Below are 19,449 nucleotides of genomic sequence, written 5' to 3'. Positions count from 1 at the left end.
CTTGCAATGCTAGCAGGGATTTCAACCCGGGGACTGCAGCAACGCAGTGCAGAGCTCTGACCGCTGGGGTGGGGAGGCCGGGAGACATGGAATGGGAGGCAGAGCAGCCCCTGCACCACTAGGGGGCATGAGAGCTACAAGGTCTCCCATAGTGCAGAGCTCTGGCTGCTGGGGGATGAGCAGGAGAGACAAGAACAAGGGCTCCTGCATTGTCAGCGCCTCACCACTAGGGGGAGTGAGAAGCGGAATGGGAGCTAGAGTGCCTACAGGGTAGAGCTGCAACCACCAGGGGGCGCGCTGGAACCTGGGCCTGGCAGTGCCGGCCCTCATCCCCAGGGGATGCTAGAGACCTAGATCCTGGCAGCGCCCACCTCTCACCCCTAAGGGGTGCCTAGGAGCCAGGTCCTGGCAGCACCAACCCCTCACCCGCAGGGGGTATGTGGGAGCCAGGACCCAGCGGCACCCGCCCCTCACCCATCCCAGACCATGTGGGCCATAGACAACAGGAGGGCAGATTCACGTGCAACATCTCTCTGTTTTATTATTATTATTATAATATATATATATAAAAAAACACTGTTGGAACTGGCCGGATGCGGTGCCCTCCCCCTGCCAGGGCTCAGACCCAGCATCGGCACCTCCTGCTGAGAGTGGGGCGGGCGTTAAATAGAGAGGGGGGCTAATGCCCCGTTTAACCCCTCCTCCCCTATGACCACACGGCTGCCCCTGCTCCCTGGGTGGGGGAGGAGCTTGCCGCACTTGTTCATTCACTCGTTCCCTTGTTCTTTCGGCTGCTCCCCCCAGTGCAAAGAAAAAATAATTAATAATAACGAGAACGAACTAAACTCACAGCGGAGGAGCTCATTCATCCCATGCCTCATTCCCTCCATTCTTGCTCTCCCACTCATCCTAGTCCACGTTCCCATCCCCCATGCACTCGTCCAATTCTACAGTCCCTCCATTCTCACTCCTGCCCATCAGAGGGTGTGAATGACACACCCCGCTCCCCTCCCCGCTCGCATGAAAGGAGGAGAAATTGCGCCACCTAGACAGGAAGTGGGATGTCTAAAACAGGAAGTCACCCCTTTGGCCCACCCTCTGCCTCAGTCACCTCCTCCCACTACCTCCAGTCACAGCTGGTCCCTCCCCAAATCCCGGTTAGCTCCACCCCTGCACCTCCAAACCACATACTGCCCCACTCCCCCCAAACACACAGTCCTGTCTCAAGTACATAAAAATGGCCCTAACTGTAACTAGCTCCAGCCCACTTGCAAATGGGCCACCCACCCCTGCAAAATAGCAGTTTGCCCCACCCTCCCAATACTGACTGGCTCTACCCCAAACTCAACTGGCTCCACCCCAGTCACAGATTGCCCCGCCTTCAATAGTGATCCACTCTGCTCCAATTATGACTGGACCCTGACAAGTAACAAATTGACCGCTCCCCTCCCTGATAGACCCTGCCTCCCACCCCCTCCTAAACTACAATCCCCTTAATTCTGATCACCCTGGCAGCATTATTAGGAAGTAAAAATTGGGTAACAAAAGTTCCCCCACCTGGACGATGCCCCCTAGAAAAAGGATTCAAGAGTTGCGAAAAAATTGCATGTGTGTATGGTGGGTGGTTGGTTTTCTTTGCCACCCCCCAAACATCCATACCCATCTTTGGGAGGGGATGTGACCTTTAACCTTTGGCTGAAGGTAGGCCAGGTGACCTCTTGGTGGCAATAAAGTCCATGGGATTTAAAGCGCCCCCCGCTGGCTGCAGTGGGAATGGGCTCTCCCAGCACAATCCATATGGTGCAGAACATCCCCCTGCTGCCTGCAGTGGGAATGGACTCTCCCAGCATAGTCCGTGTGGTGCAGAGCCCCCCTGCTGACTGCAGTGGGAATGGGCTCTCCCAGCATAGTCCACGTGGTGCACAGCGCCCCCTGCTGGCTGCAGTGGGTTTGTTCCTAGAGGCGCTCTGGATGTTGGGTTTTTCTTGATCCCATCCCCCTGCTTTGGGGGAGCACTTAAAGGGGAGGGGGGCTTCTCTAGCCTAGCCACAGGGCTGACTCCCTCCAGTCCTTGTTCTTGCTGGGATTTTACTGGAAGACGAAAGAGAAGGGGCTGGTCGGGACCCAGTCACGGCATGGCACCTTCTGGACCCGCCCCATCCTCCCACCATGAGTGGGGGGCTTCCGCGGGGTTACCGCCTGCAGGATTCATCTGCCAGAAGAAAGAGAAGGGAAATAAAGTAGGGAACAGGAGAGGGGGAAATCCAGGGACCGACAGGAACAGAATCCAGGAGTCCTGACTCCCAGCCCCTCCCCTCCCGCTCTAACCCCTAGACCCCACTCCCCTCCCAGAGCTGGAGATAGAACCCAGGAGTCCTGGCTCCCAGCCCCCCCTACTCTAACCCACTAGACCCCTCCCAGAGCTGGGAGTTGTAAGCATAGCAGCAGTGCATGATGGGATGTTGACGGTGAGAGGGGGCACATGCCTGGCCTTCCTGGAGGGGGACAGTGGGGGCCAGGATAGGGAGCAGTTGACATTGGACCTGGAAAGGGCCGGATACATCTGTTCCAGGGCTTGTGGGGGTCCACACCCCTGCGCTTCCCCAAACTGGCCACTAGATGGGGCCCCCATGCCCATGGCCGACAGAGCCAGAGGTTTTCCCACCGGTGAGGAACGGGCAGCGGAAGGTGTTTCATAAGCATTTTTCCAAGCATGTTTCATCACCTGCCCTGCTCTCTGCAGCGCAATGCCCCCAAGGGCTTCCTGAGACTCACCCACAATGAGGGGTTTGGTCCTGAGCACGCCTGGCAGGCCGCGATGGAGAAGCAGCAGCTCCTCCTCTTCCTCGTCATCCTCCCCCTGGGGATTGGCACAGGCCGGTGTGTCCAGCTCCTCGGGGGGACCGAACTCCTCCAGCAGGGCCCCCTCGGATGGGTACTGGAAAGTGCGCTCCAGCTGGCTCTCGCTGAATGAGATCTTCAGCTGCAGGGGAAGGGGGAGAAGGATCAGACCAACGGGCCCATCTAGCCCGGTATCCTGCCTCCCGCCCTCCTGTCCCAGCTCAGAGCAGCAGGCCCATCTAGCCCGGTATCCCCTGGATAAGAACAATAGCCCCCATAACAGGGTATCCCCCCTCCACTCCCTGCCACACTGGATCAGTGTCCCATTTCCCCCCACATTTAAGTGTGACTCTACTATAACTTATCAGTGCTCAATGTCTTAGACCCTGCAGTAACATACCAGTAGGTGAATCCACAGCACTAAGGGACCCTACAATAACAAACCAGTGTATGGATTCCCCGGTACTCCTGAGAGACCCTGATGCTGCGTCCCAGCGCCACTCAAGGACTCTTCAATAACCCTTGGGCCTATCCCTAGTGCTGAAAGACCCTACAATAACAAACCATGGCACACAGCCCGACAGCTGAGCCTCAAACCACCATGTACACCCCCACTGCTGACCCGAGACCCTACAATAACAAACTGACACACAGCCGGAACCCTGAGAAGAGAGACCCTACCATGGCAAATCTGCGTGTTTGATCCCCACGGCTGACTAGAAATCTGGGGTCATCTCCCCAGTGCTAAGGGACCCTACAATAACAACCCACCACCCACAGGCCGAGCAACTACAAAAGACCCTACGATAATAAACCACTGCAGGCACCTCCACTGATTACTCCCTAAAATAATAACCCAGCATGCACACATTCCCACTGACAAGAGATCCTACAATAAAAAACCTCACAGGCAGCAGCTCTCCGGGGAGCCGCATGCGGCCATAGCAGGCCCACTATGGCTAAGCCGTTGGTGGAGGGCAGCCAGGAAGCTGTCCCTGCCCCACACCCCAGCGGGGCACAGAGAGGAAGCCGTGGCAGGAGATAAACCGGGCAGGAAATGAGATTAGACGTCCCTCCTGCAGAGAGAGAAGATTCCCCAAGGGCAGGAGCCTCCATCTTGACAAGCAGCCAGGCAGGGCCACAAATAGGGCAGAGACGGGAGGGGGGAGCCCAGGATCTGGTGTTGGGATACAGCCACCTCTGGGGTGGGGCAGCAGGGGAAGAGCCGCACAGCGGTTTAGGGCGGGAGGCGAAGGGGAATCCTACATCCAATTGTAGCCACAGGGCAAGGGATTTCTGGGAGGCAGAATGGAGGTGGGTTGGTGGGGATTTGGCCAAGACACCGGGGTTCATGCCCCCAACTTGTGAGGAAAGTGCCAGGGGAGCTTCCATGACTGTCTGGTCAGGGTATTCAACTTACTATACAATCCGAAAGTGGCACAGCGCCCCCTAGTGCTACACTGGGGTCAGCGCCACCTGCCATGGAGAGCGCCTCCTACTGAGTCATTCGCCCCACTGCCTGCAGGACAGCGCCCCCTAGTGCTGCACTGGGGTCAGCGCCACCTGCCATGGAGATCCTCTCCTACTGAGTCATTCGCCCCACTGCCTGCAGGACAGCGCCCCCTAGTGCTGCACTGGGGTCAGCGCCACTTGCCAGGGAGAGCACCCCCTACTGAGCCATTCGCCCCACTGCCTGCAGGACAGTGCCCCCTGGTGCTGCACTGGGGTCAGTGCCACCTGCCAGGGAGAGCGCCCCCTACTGAGCCATTCGCCCCACTGCCTGCAGGACAGCGCCCCCTAGTGCCACACTGGGGTACTGGAGCCAGCACTGACGGACCCCTCCCAATATCCAGCGGTCTCCCATCCAAGCACAGCCACAACCCGGAACCCCTCCCCCACTCCATTTGGTGACATGGGGGGGAGGGGGTTTGTGTCTTTGATCTTATCTGCTCCCGAATCAGTTCCCATGGGAATTAATCCCGGGCTAATCGCACAAGTGAAGTCTATTAAGGTGCTGGGGGGAGGGGTAAGAGGGGTCATGAGGCCAGCCCTAGGGAAAGGCGGGGGGGGGGGGTGAGGATCAGGGCGTAATAGCTTCCTGGATGCTCACCGGAGGAGGGAGGTAGCGAGGGATGGGAAAAGGGCCAGAGGAGAGCTAGAGAGGCCCATGGGAGGCAAGGGCCAGGCTGAGAGAGAGAACGCCAGCACGGAAAGGAAGGGAGACGGAGGATTGTACAGGAAAGACAGGAACGTGGAAAGCCAGAGGCATGAGGAAAAGGCAGAGGAAAGCCAGAGGCATGGGAGGAAAAGAGGGAGCGAGACACTGAGACAAGGCAGGAGAATAAAACCCTGATAGAGAAGGAGAAAAGTGGGGAGTGGAGGAAAGAGACGCAGAGGAGGGAGAGAGGGAATGTGAGAGGAAACGGGGCGCAGGGGTAAAGAGAAGAAATGAAGAAATCAGCGAGGGAGGCAGAAAGGAAGAGGGGAATGAGCCAGGAGGAAGAGGGGGGCGAAGGACAGAGCAGGCAGGATACAGGAAAAGAAGGAACAAGACGTGTCTGGGAGAGGAAGGAACAGGGGCACGAAACAGCCAGAAGACTGGCAAGAGAAAATGGGGCCAGGGAGTGAAAGAGCGAGACGGGCCCAAGAAAGAACAGAACGAGGCCATCTGGGGGAGGGAGGAGGGCTGACGCAGAGCGCACTAAAGGGGTTGAAAGAAGAGAGCAAATGAGAGAGCCAGGGGAGCGTGGAAAGGAAAGACCGGGAGAAGAGAACGGAGGAGGGGGAACAAAGACGAGACCTGGATGGAGTGAAGGTGGAAGTGAGGTGGAGGAGGACAGGAAAGGAGAAATCCCAGGAGAGAAGCGAGAGTCAGCCAGGGAAGGCAGGGCTAGTGTGTGTGTGTGTGAGTTTGTTCCTCCGTCCAGGGGGAAGGAAAGAACAGAACGAGAAAGTCAGACAGGAGGAGGAGGAAGGGGAGGAGCGAGAAAGGCAATGGAAAGAAAAAGACAACCAGAGAGAGGAAGGAGGGCGTGAGAAAAAGGAGGAATGAAACAAGTCTCTGCGTCTTTCTGCTGTATCCTCCCTTCTGCCTCTCACTCTCCCCCCCTTCTCTCTCCCTGCCCCCCACGCCCAGCTGCCGGGCCCCACCCCTCCCGTCCCCCCAGCTCTGGAATGTGTCCTGAGTCACTCGCTCCAGCTGCCTGGCTCCTAAATAAGGAGCAAACAGGCCTGGTTGGGTCGGGAGGGGGAGGGGAGGCCGGGAATCCAGCTGCCAGTCCAACTCCGCACCGCTGCACCACCCGGGAGACTCCCCGCCCAGCTCCCGACCTCCGATCTGGCTTCTGGCACCATCTCCACTCCCCGCCCCCCGTCTCCCAGAGTCCTGAGGGGGGAAGGAGAAACCAAACCCCATCTCTACAGGACCACAACCCCAGGCTGAGCCACGACCCTCCAGAAATGGCCTCTAATCCAGGCCTATAACCTTCCAGGCTGGGCCCATGCCCTCCAGAAATAGGCATGAATCTCCAGACATGACCCAAGACCCTCCAGACATAGCCCATGATTAGATCCCACAGCCCTTCAGAAACAGCCATCTATCTCCACATGGGGCCATGACCTTCCAGATGGACCCACGACCCTCCAGAAATGGTCCTGAATATCCAGATACGGCCCGTGACTCTCCACACCCAGCCTCCACGATCCTCCAGGCCACCAACGCTCTAGATCGTTGAGCAGTGGTATCTCCCACACTTTCTCCAGATCACTTGTCTAGAGGAATCTGCCCAGCCAGATCTCCCTGTTGCTTTCCTCACAGCCCTTTCTGTCTGCCCGGGAGCTGGGGAAGGAAGGAAGGAAGATAGATGGATGGGCTGGACTGTGGGTGGCCGCTTTGCGCTGTAGTTCAAAGCCCATAGCACTATCCCACGGCCTGTCCTGAGCTCCGGATGCTGTGCGGTGCTGTGTCGGAGAAGGTCTGGTGCCCCTTCCCTGACCAGATCCCTCAACATCTCTGTGGAGCACAGGCCCACAGCCCAGAGACGGCTGTGCTAGAGAGACACCACCCCACCTGCTGGGGAGAGCAGATTGCAAAACACGCCAGCTAGATGCCTACCCACACTATCTGTATCCATGCCTCCCTCTGTCCATCCATAGCTCTGTCTGTCCATCCGCCATCAGCTCTGTCCATCTGCCCATCATCAGAGTCTCTTTAGCTTTATCCATCCATCCATTGTGAGCTTCTTCTCTATATCCATCCTGAGCTGTATCTGCCCATCCATCCTCCATCCATCCATCATCAGATCCATGTCTGTCTGTCCTCAGCCCCATCTATCCATCCATCCTCAGCTCCACCCATTCATCAACACATCTATCCATCCATCCATTCATCATCAGATCTATGTCTGTCTGTCCTCAGCTCCATCTATCCATCCATCCTCAGCTCCACCCATTCATCAACACATCTATCCATCCATCCATCCATCCTCAACTCCATCCATCCACCCATTCATGTATCCATTGTCAGATCTATCTATCCTCAGCTCCACCCAGCCATCCATCGACCCGTCCATCCATTCATATATCCATTGCCAGATCTATCTATCTATCCTCAGCTCCATCCATCCATCCATTGACCCATTCATCCATCCCCGCCACACCCACCATCTCATCTAATCTATCCTCAGCTCCACCCATCCATCCATCTGTCCATTCTCATAGTTCCATCCATCTCTTGCTCCTCACCTCCATCCACCCATCATGAGATCTGTCTAGCGATCCCTCTGTCTGTCCATCCTCAGCTGTGTCTGAGACACAGAGAAACGAAGGACTAGGCAAGGGTCACCCACCAGGGAGTCCGTCACGTCTCCCTTGGTGCTAGCGCCTTCCTTCCCGGAGCCCGCAAGCCGTTCCCTCTCATTTCCCCGTCCTCTGCTGGCAGCTTCCATCCTGCTAAGGGGTGCTGACTGTGCTACAGCCCCGGTGTGGGGGGACTGGCTGGCTGCGGGGTGTGGGAGATGGGCAATGGGGCGGGCGGGGGCCGGCTCCAATCTGTAAAGCAGGCTGTGCTGGCTCTGTCCCTCAGTAGGCCAGGCGGGTATTTCAGTTTCGAGGCCCTCCGTGCTGCCCTCGGATTGGGATTAGCTAAAATAAGAAAGGGGCTATTTGGGGCATCTCCTCTAAAGCTCTTCTAGCAAATGGCATTAAGGCAGGCCGGGCTCATGGGCGCTGGCAGACGGTTTGAGGGGTGTGATTTGTGCTTTCATCATCCCATAAAAATCCATCGAGCGCCTTTCTCCTGCCCTGGCTTGTTTCACCAGGGTCGAAGGGTTTGGGTGGGAAAGAGTTAATCACATGTGTTTGGCAAATAGTGGTGGTGGGGGGGGATTCAGGCACAAGAAAGGGGCCCTGCCCCCTCCCGCTCTAACCACTAGACCCTACACCCCTCACAGAGCTGGGGATGGGACCCAGGAGTCCTGGCTCCCAGTCTGCCCCTGCTCTAACCACTATGCCCCACTCCTCTCTCAGAGCTGGGGATGGGACCCAGGAGTCCTGAATCCCAGCCCAGCCCTAACCACTAGGCCCCGCTCCCCTCCCAGAGCTGGGGACGGGACCCAGGTGTCCTGGCTCCCCAGCCCTGACTCACTGGCTGCTGCTTTCTTTCTGCCCTGCAGTAACCACTTCCTGAGCAGGCGTAGGCTGCCCGCCGGGGCTTTGGCTGACACCGGCCTCGCTCTCGCTCTCCCCGCCCTTTTCCGCCCCACACATTCCCCGCTTCCTGTTTTCGAAAGGCCTGCAGCACTGGGGGAAGATGGGGCGGGACTGGCAACCCCGGGGGCCTCTGGGTAATGCCCAGGGCAGGTGGGGGGGCAGCCTGGGCAAGCTCCCTCCCACCCAAACACTCCTTGCCCCCTGCCCACGGGGAACAACCCTGCCCCTGCGGCAATCCCCTCCAGGAGTCGAAGGGAGCTGGGGCCGCTTCAGTCCTCGGTTTCCCTGTTGAGGCTGGCAGCCCAGGGGGGCCGGTCAGTGCCGGTGGGAAGGGGGGGGGGATGCCTGCCCTGCTGAGGGCTAGGCTGAGACTGAACAACTCGTTACATCCAGACGGGAATGACCCACGGCAGAAGCAGCGCCCTCTAGAGGGGGAAGGCCCCGCGGCTCAGTCCCCGCCCCCGCCCCCCGGGGGCTGGATGAAAGCCCCCCCCCGTGTCCCGTTCCCTGGAGCCAGGCCACCAGGGTGACCTGCAGCCAAGATCCATGCAAGGCGTGTGGTGGCTCTGGGCCGGGAGCTGAGGCTGGGGGTGGAGGATGGGGGGGAGCCGATTATGGGGAGCCCTGGCTGGGATTATAGGGGCATCTGTTCCAGGGGAGACAAAGGGTTAAAGTGCCCCCCCCACCTATGGTAACCGTGGTAACCTCGTCAACGTCGACCTCAGCACTTTTAACGACTTCCTCTGGAAAAAACCTGCCGGTGGCTTCCGCTGATGGCTCCCCTCCCCCATCACACCCCTGCCCCATCACACCCCTGCCCCATCACACCCCTTCCTTCCCCGCTTCCCCCCCCCCCACCATATCCCTGCCCCCATTCACACTCCTTCCTCCTGCCCCCTTTGCCCCCACCCATTCCTCTCCCACCTTCCCCTATCTCGCCTCCTATCAGCATCCTGGAGGCTGCAGGGGTTACTCTGTGTCCTGACCCCCCCCACACACACAGGGGATGAGGCCAGGGCTGTAGTGTTGAACTGGCCCCCAGCACGCCAGGCGCCTGCCCGTCCCCAGGTGTCTGTCCTTCTGCACCCACGGCGGCTTCCCCTTTCCCCCCAAAGACACACACAGACAGTCTGCGGCCGGCTGGCTCTCATGCACAGTCGTGGGGGGGGGAGGGCGGGTGTGTGTCTTCCTCGCAGCAGGCACACACTGGCTTTTTCTTTCTCTCTGTGTGTCTTGCGCTCCCCGCCCAGAGCTGGGGAAAGAACCCAGGAGTCCTGGCGCCCAGCCCCAGCTGCTCTAACCACTAGACCCCACTCCCCTCCCAGAGCTGGGGATACCCCCTCAACCCTCCCCATCACACCCTTCCAAGCCTGCCCTGTCCCCCCATCAGAGATGTCTCATCACGCTCCCCCTTAGCCTGACTGAGCGGGTTTGGCTTCATCTCTCCCTCCTGGAGCCCCATGGCCGATCTCTGGGCCCCCCCTCCGGCCCCCCACTTCCGCAGGTCAGGGCAAAGGGAGGGAGAAGCTGAGTGCATGGCGGCCAGCAGCTGATGTCAGCAGGGCCCCCTGTGCCGGGTGGAGAGATGGCTCAGCCCCAGGGCAGACAGAGAGCGAAGGAGGGTGACAAAGGAAGCTGGCCCCGTCTCTCTCTCCGAGCCCTGCCTGCGTGGGAGGGATGAGAGACGTGATCCCAGCCGGCCGGCGGCTCCAGACCCTCCGGAAAGATAAAGAGCCGTTTGTGCTGAGACGTCCAGTCGGAGCCGGATGAAAAACCGGAGGGGAATCTGCCCTCCAGTGCCACGAAGGGACCGGGCGGCGCCGGGCCTGAGACAGAGGCCATGGGGTCTGGGGCAGGCGACCTAACCTGGCATGGGACAGACAGTGGAGGATCCTAGAGCAACAGGCGTCCCCTGTGGCAGCCCCCTCCCCCCACAACCCCGCATTCTAGAGCTGCAACGCGCCTCCCTTTGCTGCATGCTAGAACGACAGGCCCCTCCAGAACCCCATGTTCTAGAGCCTCAGCCCACACCCTGCCGCTGTATTCTAGAGCGACAGGCCCCTCCAGAACCCCATGTTCTAGAGCCTCTGTCCACACCACACCACTGTAGTCTAGAGCGACAGGCCCCTCCACAACCCATGTTCTAGAGCGTCATCCCACACCCCACCGCTGTATTCTAGAGTGACAGGCCCCTCCACAACCCCATGTTCTAGAGCCTCAGCCCACACCCCACCGCTGTATTCTAGAGTGAGATGCCTCTCCACACCCCCATGCTTTAGAGCAGTGGTTCGCAACCTATTTCCCATTGTGAGCTGCATATGCAGTTCTCTGTGTGTGATGTGGGCTGCGCCCACATAATATATATCCTGCCTGTCTGGCCCTGAGGATGTCACATGGGCCGCACCTGTGTGCTGACTGGAGAACCACTGCTCTAGAGCGTCAGCTCACAGCCCTTCACATCCTTCTAGAGGGACAGGCCTCCCTGCTGTGCTCCAGAGTGCTAGTTCTAGAGGGCCAGCCCCAACCTCATGTTTTAGAGCTTCAGCTCACCCCCTTCACTGCATTTTAGCGCAACAAGCCCCACAATCCCATTCTAGAGCATTAACTCGCCTTCCTTCACTGCATTCTAGAGCAACAGGCCCATCCACTGGGCTCCACAATGCTAGCTCCCATGTTCTAGAGTGACAGCCTCCAATCCTCTGTTCCAGAGCTTCAACTCTGCCCCTTCGCCGCATGCTAGAAAAACAGCCCCCTCCACTTACATTCCAGAGCAACAGGTGGCCCCTCATGTTCTAGAGCAACAGCCTGCCATCCTACCAGTGCATTCGACAGCACCACACACCTCCAAAGCATTCTAGAGCAAAATCCACCATGTTAGAGAGAGACAGGCCCTCTCTACTTCATTCCAGAGGGACATCGACAGTATTCTAGAGTGGCAGCCTGCCCCCAGCACGTGTTCTAAAGCTGCAATGTGCTGTCTACTCAATGCATTCTAGAGCAACCCCCCCTCCGCTGCACTCCAGAATGACACGTCCTGCATGCTTGCACGCTCAGCTGCCCTGTCCCATGTTCTAGAGCCGCAGCCCGGCATCCTTCAGCTCCGTTTTAGAGCAACAGGCCCCTCCAATGCATTCCAGAGCACCAGTGAAATCAACAGTTACCGCCAATGCATTCTAGAGCTGCACGTGCAGCTGTCTTCTAGAGCATCACACCCTGTAGTCAAGAACAACAATTCCTGGTCAGGGTAAGCATTAGCACGGTTTTGGAGCGTCATTAGCCATTGGGTTATTCTGGAGCCTCGGTCACCATTCATTTGTACAGTAACAATAAGCACCAGAGTGGTCTAGAGCACCAGCCAGCAGAGAATTCTAGAATTACGTATATGGCCCCGGTGCTGAAAGCAGCAGTCCTGAGACCCATTGCTGGGTTGTGGCTGATCACAGTAGTCTAGAGTGAAAACCACGACCAGAGTAACATTCCCATCAGATTCTGGAGTAACAGTCCCTGCAGTAATCCAGAGCAACAGGATGCTGGAGCCATGAACACCAGGCCCAGAGCCCATAGATGGAAGTCGCTCTGTTAAAGTCAGCGTGAGAAGGGCCACCGACACCAGCCGGGACAATGGATCCCAGGATTCTAGAGCAGACCAGCATCAGGGTGCTCTAGATCAGAGCATTAAAGGACCGAGACCACACGTGGCTTGGGAACGGGCAGGTAGGTGGGGGTTATCTTGTCTAGATCACCTTGGGCACCCACCCCTAGAGCGTGTGGATTTGCGGAGATGACATTGTCATTGCGGCCGAAAGGGGAAAGGTCTGGAGTTAAGAAACACAGACACACGGGGAGGAGGTAGAGAGATGAATGCATATGGGGACTGACCGGAGGGTGATGCATGGGGAATGAATGATGCCTATAGCAGGCGGATAGATGGATGCATTAAAGACATGGATAGACAGATGCATATGGTGATTAGATAGAGAGATGGATTCGTATGTGGATTGAGAGAGACAGAAAAAGTGCGAGACGCGAGCCCGGACAGCTGGGTGATGCACAGATAGACTAGTTAAAATACTCTCATATTTTTAAAAGTAGATTGCCTACTTTCGAGCAATGCAGTGTTTATCTTGCAAGCGTTCTAGACCGTTATCACAGAGTTCTGCAGTAATTTAATACGACGGTGATCTGATACTGCAGACCTTTTATCTATTTGTGCACCCCCATAACATTTCAAATGGGGTGTGGACCTCTTGGGAAATCCTAGCCAGAGTCTGAGGACCTCCGGGGGTCTGAAGATCACAGGTTGAACACCACTGCTAAAATTGTTCTCAGTATTTTTGAGTACTTCCTACATAACACTGTAGTGTTTTAACATATGGCGATCTATTTCTTTCCCGCACCTCCAGTACTTTAAAGTATTTTTTAAGTAATTGCCATGCAATACTGATATAACGTAATGATATTTTGATCTAGGCACTGAAATGCTATACAATTCGGAAGCAATTACTATAGAATACTGCAGTAATTTAACAGTACTGCGGTCTGTTAATCTAGAATACCTTGGTGCTTTACAGAGACAAGGTGGATGAGGTAGTATTTTTGATTGGACCAACTTCTGTTGGTGAGAGAGACAAGCGAAGCTGGTCCAGTAAAAGATGTCACCTCACCCACCATGTCCCTCTAATATCCTGGGACCGAGATGGCTAAAACTACATTCCTGCTTTACGGTGATTTAATGCAATTTAACCACCCCATTAATACTCCGGTATTTTACTGTATTCACGATGGAACACTAAAACAATGTCGCTGTTTTGTGATCGGTTACTCTCGAATACTCTGGTATCTTGCAGTAATGTCAGGTAACACTACCGCAATTTACTCTGAGGTTAGTGCTCTGTAGCCATTTGAGCAACACTGCAGCAACTGAAGGGTTTGATAGCTTATTTCTGTGGAATACTCTCTTCCTTTATTGTAGTTACTCTAGAGGATAGTAATTCAGCAATGCTGTGCCCGGTTACGCTACAATACCTCAGTGATTTTGAAGTCATTTTGAGCCGTGTTGCGACAATTTTACCAGTGGTGTGATGTTACGCTTGAGTACTCTAGTACTTTGCAGTATCTTTGAGCAACGGTAGGTATGGCTAACGTTGTTACAGCCCGTTACTCTAGTATAGGGGGTATAGTATAGGCTGACAGCAGGAGTCTACTTCGCCTCCAGCATTTAAAATAGGGTTAAATATTTTAAAAGTGTTTCCAGTTTATAAGGAGGGAGGGTCGCACTCAGAGGCTTGCGGTGGGAAAGCGGGCGCCAATGCAAAATGTTTGCGAACCCCTGCTCCAGTATTTAATGTACGTGCTAGAGAATACCAGAGTAATTCCACTGCACTGTGATCTGTTACGCTCGAGTACTCCAATAGTCTGCAGGACGTCGGAGCAACGCTACAGCAAACCAAGAGTACGATAGCCCTTTACTCTAAACTCTTACCATATTTACTGTGTAATACTCGAGCAATTTAAATGTAGCATGGGCTCTTGCTCTCAGGTAACCTGCAGCAGTTTTGAGCCGCCTAACCGTATTATGGCCTGTTATGCTAGTATTTTTTACTGTATGATACTACTATCCTAGAGGCCTGTATTACTAACAGACCATATCTATTTACTGTTTAATGCAAGTGTTGTGATCTGTCCCTTTCAAATACCCTGGGACTTTGAAGCAGTTACTCCAGGATCCTCACGTTTTATTCTTTAACGAGCGTTATGGGAGGGAGAGAGTTTTTCCCAGCCACCTCCTTGTATCCCATGCTATTGGGCTGGCCCCTGGGCATGGATTAATTAGCACCAGGGGGTCATTCCCTGGGATGGGTTTCTCCAGAGTCACTAAATGCCGGGAAGCCGGGCAGAGTCTCTGACTGCCAAAATGCTGCTGACGCTCAGCCACAAAGTTTCGGCCGGGGGATGCCTCCTGCCTAGCGACTGTCCCTGCTAAATGATCCCCTTATGAGGCAAAGAACAAGCCAGCCACTGTGTTCACCAGCCACATCCGGCCAGGGGCAACCCCAGACCCTGGCATGGGTCACATGAGTGAAAAGGCTTTTGTGGATCACTCCCTTCCCTCCCGCTGCCCCTGCTGCTCTGTCCCTAGCCCAGCACCTGCAGGGATCCCCGATGAGAAGGAAAAAAGGGGCTCCGAGGCCCGGCCAGCCCTCAGCGTCTCCGCGGAGGCTGCCAGCGATGCGGTGACTTCGAGCCAATAGGGAAGCGGGTTGAGGTTGAACAAACTCAGTTCACACTGGGGCCGTGGAATGGCAGTGACAGTGTAGGGCTGGATCGCAGCCCAGCACCTCTACAGGGGAAAGGCCCCGTGTGAGCCATTCCGTACCCATCTGAGCCAGCCAGTCCCCTGTCCTGTGGCCAGATCAGAGCTAGTGCCCCGTAAGAGGGGAAGGGCCTCCTATCCCCCCAAGCCAGCCAGTTCCCTTGCCCTGGGACCAGACTGAAGCTGGCATCCCCTACAGGGGAAAGGTCCCATATCCTATTCCCCACTCCATAAGCCAGCTACAAACTCAAGCCAGGTGACTGCAAAAGGCTGGCTCAGGAGGGTGGGGAATGGGATATAGGGTCTTTCCCCTCTGGGGCGTGCTGGCTCTGATCTGACCCCAGGTCAGTGGGGCGGGGAATGGGTCATGTGGCCTTTCCCCTCTAGGGGGCACTGGCTTTGATTTGACCCCAGGTCAGGGGGGTGGGGAATGGGTCATGTGGCCTTTCCCCTCTAGGGGGTGCTGGCTCCCATCCAAACATGGAGGAATTGGAACCAACCATCCTATTTCCCGCGTCCGTTTCCCGCCCTTCCTGGTCTAGCACCACTGGAACAGGGTGGGGCTTTTCCTGGAGCACGTCCTCGGGCATCCCGGGACAACCCTGGTCTCCACCACGTGCCCTACATCCCTGGCCCACGAGGGCCAGAGACGCCGCCCAATGGGAGCTGGGCCCGGGCTGGAGGTCGGAGGTCAACCCTGGCTAACACGCCAACAACGCCTGGGGCTGACGTTGGAGACCCAAAGGAATGAGGGGGACATGGGAGAGAAGCAAAAGCAGAGGAGGAAGAAAGAGGAGGAATGAAAGAGAGCAAAACAAGAAAGGATAAAAAGGGGAAGAGAGACGCAGCGGGAGAACCGGCGGAGCGAGGGAACGAATGAAAGAGGGAAAGAAAGGAAAAAAAAGCCGAGAGGAGGGGGTGTGAAAAGTGAGAGGACAGAGAAAAGAAAACGAAAGAGAGGAACCAGGAGGGAGAAAGAGAGGGAGGCAGAGGAGAAGAAAGAGAGTGGGGAAAGGAGGAACGTAAGAGGATGAGCAAAGGAGGGAGGTGCGCTCCAGTACCTTTTTGCGGTGTGGGTCGTTCCTGGCCAGGCAGGATTTCTGCAGGGACAGGTACCCTCCGATCACCTGGATCTCCTCCGCCGTCGGGTAGCGCTTCTTCACCGGCGTGGCGGCCGCCTTGTCTGGCGCCACGGGAGCCCCCTCGCCCTCCACACCGTTCTCCACGGCCGGCGCCTTGCGGGGATTGATGGTGATGGTGTTGCCGCTCCGGCGCTGCACGGCCGGGTGTGGCAGGGCTGAGGGGCCCCCCAAGTCCCGGGGCCCCCGGCCCCCGCGCCTCATGGCCTCCCCGTCGGCCGGCTCCTCGGTGCTGGCCGGGAGGGAAAGCTGCTCACGGCTCGGGGAGGAGGAGGAAGTGGAGGCCGGAGCAGCGGCAGCCTTTGGAGGAGAAGTGCTGGTTTCCTGCCTAGCCTCGCCGGGGTCGGGGGGAGGGGAGGCGGCCGCCCGGCGCGGCACCACCACAAAGGAGTTGCGTGAATGCAGGCGCAGGCTGGCCAGAGCTTTGGCCTGGGCCTCGGCCTCCACTATGGTGTCAACGGGCAGGCCTGATGCTGAGGTGTCACCGCCATCGCCCCTGCTCCCCCTGTCTGGGGAGGCGGCCTCTCTGCTCGGTGGGCCTGGTACCACCGCGCCCGAGCCTCCAGTGCCACCACCACCGTCACGCCTCTCCGGCGAGGCGGCTTCTCTGGCTGATAGGCCTGGCCCCACCACCAGCGGACCGCCACCGAGCCTGGCTCGCCTCTCCGGCGAGGCGGCTTCTCTGCCTCGCGGTCCTGGCACCGCCACACTCCAGGCACCGCCATCACGCCTCTCCAGCGAGGCGGCCTCCCTGCCCTGCGGTCCCGGCACCATAGTCAACGTGCTGCCACCGTGCCGGGCTCCCCTCTCTGGTGAACTGGCCTCTTTGTTTCGAGGGCCTGGCACCGCTGCGCCGGGGCCACCACCATCGTGCTGGGCTGCCCTCTCCGGCGAGGCGGCCTCCCTGCCCCACGCTTTGCTAGTGGGTGAGCACCGCGGAGGGCTCTCCGGCCAGGCCTCGGATCTGGCTTTCCACTGGGTGCGGTAGGAAGCCACGGTGAAGGGAGGCGGCGAGGGCGCGAGGCCCGGCAGGTCCCGGGGGGGGCTGGGCGTGCCGCTGCGGTGCTGGGCTGAGCCAGGCAGTTTCCTAGCCTCCAGGCGCCGCTGCCCGTAGGAGCCGTCGGCGAGGTTCTCGGTGCTGAGGGACCGGAGCGGGCGCGGGGGGGGCGGATCCTCCTGGCCGAAGCGGCTCAGCAGCTTGCTGACGCGGCCCCGGCGCTGCTCCGGGAGCCCTGGCCGGTCATCAGCCTCGTCCCGGCTCTGGCCGAAGGAGTTGAGGTCCTCTACGCTGCGACTGAGCGCCGACTTGACGATGAAGACTTCGCCGGCCCGGATCTCGGTCACGCTCCCGCCGCGCCGGGCCAGCAGCTCGTTCAGGGACTCCACGCTGCCGGATTTGGCCTCGCCCAGCCGCTCGGCCCCCGGCGGCACCGCTCCCGGCACCGACTCGATGATGATGACGTTGTTGGCCCGCAGCGTTCGCACCCCGGGGCGCTGGCTGTACAGCTCCATCAGCTGCTTGGCCTTGGCCCCGGCCGGCTCGGCCTCCGGCGCCGCCGTCTCCTTGCGCCGTTTCTCCAGCTGGATGAAGGGGTTCTGGTGCACCGGGCCGATCTTCTCCTGCAGCACTGCGCTCTCCTGGCCTTCCCCGAGGCCGGCCGACCCAGCCGCGGGGCCAGGCGGCCCAGTCCCGGCCGAGGGGGCCCCAGCCCCGCCACCGCCCTCCGGCTCAGAGAAGGACGTGCTGGAGCCCTGCTTGGCTCGGCGGCGCTCGATGATCTCCCGCTTCCAGGCTGGCATTTTGGCCATGCGGTCCTGCTGCTCCCGCTCGCGGCGCCGCGCCTCTTCCTCCTCCTTCCGCTTCCTCTCCAGCAGCTGCAGCTTCCACTCCGGCAGAGCCGAGGCCGGGGCCCCCGCCATCCTCGCCCCACGCTCAGCAGGGCAGGGAGGGGGTCGGCAGGGGAGATGGGGTGAAGGAAGAGGGGAACGGAGGATCCTTTCAGAGGAGGACGGGGAAGGCTAGAGGGAGCGGCAGGGATGGAAGGAGAGTTTCAGAGCAGGAAGGTCTGGCTGGAGGGAGGCTGGAGACTGCGGGCAGGAGGAACAGAGGGAAGGAAGGACAGAGAAGGAGTGGAAGCAGCAGAGATGGAGCGGAGGAATGAGGAAGCGGGTGAAAGGCAGGGGAGGAGGAAAAGTGCAGCCGGCAGAGGAATCGAGGGGCTCCCCGCGCCCCCCTCCCGCCCGGCTCTGGAGGAAGAGAAAGACAAAAAGATGAAAAAATAAAAAATCCTCAAAGTTCCGCCCGTGCCAGCCCCCCCCCACCCCACCCCACCCCACCCCGCCGCCGCGATTTCCGGAGGGGGCGGGCGCAGCTCGCCCCACCCGCCCCACTGACAGCCCTGCACGCGGCTGGGATTCCCGGACCCCCATGGAACCCAGGAGTCCGGGGGAAGGGGGGGGGGGGAATGGCTCAGACTGGGGGTGGGCGATGGAACCCAGGAGGCCGGGTGGGGGAGGGGGGTAGTTCAGACCAGGTGGACAGGATCAAGTGGGGGGGGAGGTAGCTCAGACTGGAGGGGGGGGGGGGCGATGGAACCCAGGAGTCCGGGGTGGGGGAGGGAAAAGGCTCACACTGGGTGGATGGTGGAACCCAGGAGTCCGGGGACGGAAGGGAGGGATATTACCCCGAGCTCAAATCTTGGCGGATCCAAGGAACCCAGGCGTCCGGGCACAGCCGTGTGTGTGTGGGGGGGGAGGGGATGGAGGCCCTTTTTGGTGGGGGGCGGGGTGGAAATTACCCTGGACTCTCCATCGCGCTAGTTCAGGCTCGCTGGTTATGGGACCCAGGCGCCCGGGGAGGGGAGGGATCTGGGGTGAAGCCGGTAAATCACCGGGGGAGGGAAGAGAAAATAATTACCCGGGAAAGTAGCGGAACCCAGGCGTCCGGGCAGGCGAAAAGGCAGCTCCTTTCTGCGCGGGTGGGTCCTAGTTCCCAGCGGGGTCCACACAGAAAGAACCCAGGCGTCCGGGCAAGGAGATCGCGGCAGGCTCCTATTGTCAGCGGTGGGGGGAGAAATCTCGGCGGGACCCAGGCGTCCAGGCAAGCAGCTGGCAGGCTCCGATTGTTGGGGAGGGATCCAAATCCGTGGGACCCAGGCGTCCGAGCAAGGATCGCCAGCTCCTATTGTCGGGGGGGGGGAACCTCGGTAGGACCCAGGCGTCCGGCGGGAATTTCCAGACGCTCGGCGGCTGCCGGGTGGCTCTGGGGCAGCCCCACGGCGCGGCGTGCTTGCCTCGCTTCCCCAATCTGGAGCCCCCCCCCTCCGAGCCTTGCGTTGGGGTGCGGGGGGGGGACACGCTGGAAGGAGGCAGCCGGGGCCGGAGAGCCGCGATGCAGCCAGCCCAGCTTTAATCCCCGCCTTGCTGCTCTGATCCCCCCCCCCGCCT

At 58.8% G+C, this 19,449-nt stretch overlaps 1 protein-coding gene across 1 annotated transcript; it reads right to left on the bottom strand.

Moving 5' to 3' along the window:
- Nucleotides 1-521: 521 nt before the first annotated feature.
- On the bottom strand, nucleotides 522-19,433 carry PPP1R18 (protein phosphatase 1 regulatory subunit 18). Its single transcript, XM_067530104.1, has 4 exons — nucleotides 18,920-19,433; nucleotides 15,925-18,249; nucleotides 2,776-2,983; nucleotides 522-2,212 (listed from the first exon to the last, which is right to left on the bottom strand). The coding sequence occupies exons 2-4, from the start codon at nucleotides 17,920-17,922 to the stop codon at nucleotides 2,193-2,195; spliced, it is 2,226 nt and encodes a 741-aa protein (XP_067386205.1). The 5' UTR covers nucleotides 17,923-18,249; nucleotides 18,920-19,433; the 3' UTR covers nucleotides 522-2,192.
- Nucleotides 19,434-19,449: the final 16 nt, after the last annotated feature.

This window comes from Emydura macquarii, unplaced genomic scaffold, assembly GCF_026122565.2.
Source record: "Emydura macquarii macquarii isolate MOO-44397 ecotype Brisbane River unplaced genomic scaffold, CSIRO-AGI_Emac_v2 contig_3035, whole genome shotgun sequence".
Taxonomy (NCBI): domain Eukaryota; kingdom Metazoa; phylum Chordata; order Testudines; family Chelidae; genus Emydura; species Emydura macquarii.
This window is presented reverse-complemented; position numbering and strand designations above follow the sequence as displayed.